Below are 6,128 nucleotides of genomic sequence, written 5' to 3'. Positions count from 1 at the left end.
ATTTTGTTCTAGCTTAAGTACCAATCGTGAGAAGAAATAGTAGGGCGTAAATAGTTTACAGTTGCATAATATGGTATATCGAAAGTAATAATTAATGGGTTGTTTTACAAGAGTAGTAGAATAAATTATTTACATAGTTGCATTCTGTCAGTTAACTTTAAAATACAATGAATCAATCACAATGGGGGAATTGGAATATTTACAAACTCACAATGACAAAGGTACAAAACTATGAATGTTGTTACTATTGAAATGTAGAGGGCATTAAAGTGTAATTATTGAAATATGGATTGCTTCAGTCTCCCCCTCTGATGCTGAAAGCGTCCCGATGAAGCATCAGAAATTACGGATTGTTGAACTTCTATTGTAACCTGCATCAGGATTGTTGCTTCTGCTTAGGATGGACTGCATAAGGAACATTCGTTGTTGAAACTGCTATTATGCCAATAAGACTGTAGTAATTGCACAAAGATGGCGTTGAAGACTTTCTCCGGAACCTCCCCCTGGAGTAAAGGTGACTAACTAACGGTAGAGGTGGATGTATTTTGCCTCCCCCTGGAGTAAAACTGCATCGTACTCGTACATTGTTGGTGATTCATCAACCTTCTTATTCTCAACATGGTTCGCGGTTCATTTTGCAGGAGTAAAGATGAATAACTGACAGCAGAGGTGGATGTATGTTTACCTCACCCTGGAGTAAAACTCATACATCGTTCACGTACATAGTTGTTGATTCATCAAGCTTCTTTTCCAACAGGCATTTTCTTCTTGTGGGTCATCTTTGGATACGAATGCGGCAACTGATCGTTCCAAGAATTAAGCTGTGCTCTTGGTTTTGTTGTTGTTGTGCTCGGCTATTACTCACAGATTTTGGTTGGTGTGGTCGTGATACATGGCCACGAGTTGGGCGCCATTATAACAATCTCTGGTGTCTGATTGTTCAGGAAAACACAAGTGAGGATTGATGTATACTGCCGGACGGACAAATTGTCTCATTGTGATCTTATCTGATAGTTACATAACGTGTTAGAATGGAGATCACCCCTTGTGATCTTATCTGATGGTTATGTAACGCGTTAGAATGTAGACCACAAACTGAGCGATTTTATTGAATTTTGTTCTAGCTTAAGTACCAATCGTGAGAAGAAATAGTAGGGCGTAAATAGTTTACAGTTGCATAATATGGTATATCGAAAGTAATAATTAATGGGTTGTTTTACAAGAGTAGTATAATAAATTATTTACATAGTTGCATTCTGTCAGTTAACTTTAAAATACAATGAATCAATCACAATGGGGGAATTGGAATATTTACAAACTCACAATGACAAAGGTACAAAACTATGAATGTTGTTACTATTGAAATGTAGAGGGCATTAAAGTGTAATTATTGAAATATGGATTGCTTCAACCTTTATATCGATGTAACGAAGGTTGTCGTAGGTGGTCAAACAACGAAGATATCGCATTAGTCGCTAATAGAACCCAAATTTTCATTTTTGCGATTTTAATAATAATGACGGATATCACACCTTTGGTTGGGGACCATATAAAAGCAAAGCCTGACTAAGAATGTAGAAAATCGCATATTTAAAATAATGCAAAGTAGGTTGGCGTAGGTGGTCAAATAATAGAGATATAGCAGTATTCGGTAATACATCCCATTGCGCTGCAGGTCGCAATTTTGATTGGATCGTCACGAAATTTTGGGAGTTGTTGGGGGTCCCACAGAGCAAGTAGCCTATTGATTTTGATGATGGTCGGATAATATTCGGGGGTCGGAATGGACAAAAACTTATTTCGGAAAAGGTCAACGTTTTATTTCAAAGTCAATAGCTCTGTTTCTTTAAAAGGTATATCAAAAGCAAAACCTGGCAAGGAAAGTAGAAAATATCACCTTTACAACGAAGTAAAGTTGGCTGTCGTAGGTGGTCAAACAACAGAGATATCGCAATAGTCGGTAATGCATCCCATTTTTTGATTTTTTTGTAATCACGCTACAGGTCGCAATTTTGATCGGATCGTCACGAATTTTTTGGGAGTTGATGCGGGTCCCACAGGGGAAGAAGCCTATTAAGCTTGGTGATGGTCGGACAATATTCAGGAGTCGGAATAAGCAAAAAGCTTTTGTTGTTTTTTTATGCGAATATCTCCGCTTCTGGTAGCAGTATTCCAAAAGGAAAATATGTTGGTTGTAAGTGGGTAAACAATAGAGATATCCCAAAAGTCAGTAATATATCCAATTTTTCCATTTTTTGTAATCACGCTACAGGTTGGAATTTTGATTGGATAGTAACGAAATGTTGGGGGTTGATGGGGGACCACAGAGAAAGACGCCTATTGATTTTTTTGAGAAATTCAAAGTTTTATTCTTTGTGAATATGTCGGTTTCTAGTAGGGGTATTTCAACGGCAAAGCCTGTCAATGGAAGAAGAAAATATTACCTGTACATTGGTGTAAAGTAGGTTGGCGAAGGTGGTCAAACAAGGGAGATACTTGGTAATGCATCCAATTCTTTCATTTTTTGCAATCACGCTACAGGTCGCAATTTTGATCGGATGGTCACGAAATTTTGGTTGTTTATGGAGGTCCGAGAGAGAAAGAGGCATATTATGTCGCAATTTTGATCCGATGGTCACGAAATTTTGGTTGTGTATGGAGGTCCGAGAGAGAAAGAGGCATATTATGTCGCAATTTTGATCGGATGGTCACGAAATTTTGGTTGTTTATGGAGGTCCATATTATGTTTGGTGGCAGTCGGATTGTATTCCCTAAAAGAAATGTTTGCCAGTGAACAGCTTATGCACAGGGGTAGTGTGTAGGGTTTCACATGGTCGGCCCCGTCCCGACTATAGCCTTTGCTCACTTGTTTTTTCTTATTGTGAAATAATCGTCAAACAAAAGTCGAAAAATCAGTTCTGTCATTTTTACCTGCAGAAATTTGTCAGGTAGCGTGTGGTAAAAGAGAAAGGAATTTTTGCTCTCTCTCCTCTCTCACTCTCTTAAAAATTGTTGCCAGTTTTACCACTTTTTTGGGTTAAGGAACGCTTTGCAGGTTAAAAATGGTAACCTCAGGTAAGTAAAGGAACACAGCTATTAAAAAATGCTTATAAAGTCAAAAAAATATAAAGTTAAAGTTTTCTCAAAAAAAAATTCTCGGAGCTAATTGGGTTAAATCTGAATCTATATTCTATATTAGTTTCTTTAAATGTATGTATGTTTTACAATTTAAAGTTGTTATTATACATTAATCTCTTACTAATTTTATAAACCATTGGAACTTATCGAGCGCATATGGTGATGAATGAAGTGATTTTAAAATTTAAAAAAATGTTCTAATATATTCTAAAATTATAACGAAATAGAATTAAATTTTCGATTTGATTACTTTGGATTGTTCCCGATCGTGTTTTTGCAGGAATCGAATGACAAGTTGTGCCACCGGTTTGGGGTTATTGAGATGCAGGTGATGCGTTCCATCGGGATAAATATAACTTTCAAAGTTTTTGTTATTCTTAGCCATATATTCATCTAACTCAGAAGCTGCCGAATCTGGATACTTTGATTTTCCTCCTTTAATTATCAAATATGGTATATTTGCCGAACAAATACGTTCAGCCATATTCAGAGTCATTTCCAAATTAGGATTCATTTCGATTAAATACTTAATACGCACGTCACGTGAGAAAAAATATTTGTCTGGATATAAATGCGATTTTGTGATATTTCGTTCCAATATGTATTTGCAATTTTCCAGCTCTACAGACTTGCGAGTACCCTCACAAAGCATTGTTTCACATTGCTGGAATGTATAGCTTGGTGGTTCGGAGTTGGTGGTTGAAGCGTTGTTCCATAGGCAATCATTATACTTTAGAGCTTTTTCTATTGCAGCGGCATACAAGGCAGGTGCTATTTTTGCAGACCTATACAAAGCCTTAATAATATCCAAACTAATTATCATATCCACACGATCGGGAAAAAAGGAAGCAAAATGAAATGCCAATGAACCACTCATTGAATGGCCCAATAAACTGACTTTTTCCCATTTATAAATTTGCATTAAACGTAAAATTACTCGCACAAATTCCAAATTGTGGTAAATGACTCCAGTCGGCAAATAACTGGAGAGACCATGACCTGGCAAGTCGATGCAAAGTAAACTGCGATAGGGTGATATTAATGGCGCCAATTTTGCAAATGTTCCACAATTATCTTGCCAGCCATGTAATGCTAAGATTGGCCTTTCGTTTTGATCACCATACCAACGACCTGATATGTGACCCCATGGTACTGGTATGCGAACTTCAGTAAACTATGAATTAACAAAAAAACATGTAGATAAAACATTTACGTTTGTAATTGTCATGATAAAGAATTATAGAATAATTTAAGAATTATTCCAAAACCTACAGGAATCTAAAAATTTTTACTAGGGAAACAGTTTTTCCTTTATAATATGTCTGTCCGTGTACTCGATAATTTGTAATAATTATTACAAATGTTACTAAAACTGATAGTTATATAAAGAGGACAGTAAGTACGAAGACAAACCTAATATCGAAAAAAAATCGTAAAAATTAGTAGATTCTTGCAGGTTCTGGATCAGAGTAAATTTGTATAAATATTTTACCGTAATTGTGACATCAGGTATCAAATCCATTTTCCGTTCTAACAACTTACTCTCCCGAATAATGGTTTTGAAATAAAAAAACTATTTAAAAACTATGTGAATGCCTTTTAAATGATATGCAAAATCTTATCTTTTCGGTCGCATGCTTTATAACGATTAAATAGTTTAGAGTTGATAAGAACAATAGTGAATTGTATTGTTTTATTTTCATCTTATTGAAAAAGGTTGAAAGTTGCTCTATGACCTACATACACTGCCGCTCACTTGAATAGAACCTCCTACCAATTCTGTTCAATCTTCATTTTTTCCGAATTATACAAACTATTATATGTTGACGTTTTTATAACCTATACCACCTGGTGGTAAGGGGTAATGTGTGTTTGTGCATTTGTATGTAACATGCAAGAGGAAACGAGATAGACCCATACAGGGCAATCACGTATAAAAATTCCGTGCGAAATTTGTTCTCGTTCCCCAATTTCACATTTTTGTATATCCTCCACCATAGTATGAAAGGTATATAAAGATTGTTTTCCCGTATGTAAAGCATTGAAATAATCATTTGCGATCCTATAAAGTGTATATTCTTGATCAGTAGTGGCATTCTGTAACTATTTTTTTGAGTTATCGACAAATGTTTGTAATTTCGGTAATTAACGATATTTTTCGGTAAGTTAGCGACGAATAAAAAGCAGTCGTATAGTTCTAGCGATAGCAAGAGTGTTATCAACTTTTACTTTAAGTTTTCATTCATAATTTTGCGTCTTAATTTTACCGATTTTTGTCGGTAACTCAAAATATGAGTTTGAGAATCGCACTACAGGGTAAAATTCAGAGCCGATGTACGATGCTGAAATTTTGGGAAGATGCGTCTTTCGTTTGCAAGCAAGTCTAGTTCGATGCTGGGCTATATCGGTCCACGTTTTGGTATAGACCTCCATATAACGGTACCGCCCGATTTCAGGTTTCAGGACGTGTTTAGTCACATTTTCTAACCGAATTAGCATGAAAAATGTGTAGGTTAGGTTTAGGATGCGCAACTGCCGTGCTGACAGCCACTCCACTCGGAGACCTTGAGGTACATTGTGATCATCCTGACTATTGACTTATGTATATGGTAGAGATGTGATGATGTGTAAATAAGCCGCCCAGCGCACACATCGATTAACTCCATCAAACGAAATGTTGAGAAAAACGATGATGAAATGTATGCTTGCCATTGTATCTCTGTATATTTGTCATTGTTTATTTGCAACTTAAAGGTGCTAATCTTTATTATTCAGGAAAGTTATTTTTAATATAAAAAGTTATGACTATATCAAGTGCTTTGACACTTAAATTTAAGATTTTTCAAAAAGTGGAGTTAATCGATCTCTGCACGGAACGACTCATTTGTTTGTAGATGAAGAATAGCTTTGTTCCTTTACTTTTTTAATGGTAAGAGTGGTAAAAGAGAAAAGTGTCAAAATTGCTCTCTCATGAATATTTTTACCAGAAA

The 6,128-nt window shown here is 35.8% G+C and overlaps 1 protein-coding gene across 1 annotated transcript; it reads right to left on the bottom strand.

The window, feature by feature from the left end:
- Positions 1-3,367: 3,367 nt before the first annotated feature.
- LOC141402964 (probable serine hydrolase) lies at positions 3,368-4,660 on the bottom strand. The gene is made up of 2 exons (XM_073985090.1): positions 4,631-4,660; positions 3,368-4,312 (listed from the first exon to the last, which is right to left on the bottom strand). Exons 1-2 carry the CDS (start codon positions 4,658-4,660, stop codon positions 3,368-3,370), a joined length of 975 nt encoding a protein of 324 aa, XP_073841191.1.
- Between the last annotated feature and the right edge of the window lie 1,468 nt (positions 4,661-6,128).

The sequence above is a fragment of the Musca autumnalis genome, unplaced genomic scaffold (genome assembly GCF_047663935.1).
Source record: "Musca autumnalis isolate F117 unplaced genomic scaffold, ASM4766393v1 scaffold_4, whole genome shotgun sequence".
Taxonomy (NCBI): domain Eukaryota; kingdom Metazoa; phylum Arthropoda; class Insecta; order Diptera; family Muscidae; genus Musca; species Musca autumnalis.
The sequence above is the reverse complement of the archived record's forward strand: the minus strand, read 5'-3'. Positions and strand labels throughout refer to the sequence as shown.

Excerpts from the sequence above, each read along its gene's own strand:
- LOC141402964 (XM_073985090.1), bottom strand. The coding sequence starts at position 4,660 with ATGGATTTGATACCTGATGTCACAATTACG. Across the intron at positions 4,313-4,630 it reads TACCTGATGTCACAATTACG|TTTACTGAAGTTCGCATACC; the intron begins GTAAAATATTTA and ends GTTAATTCATAG.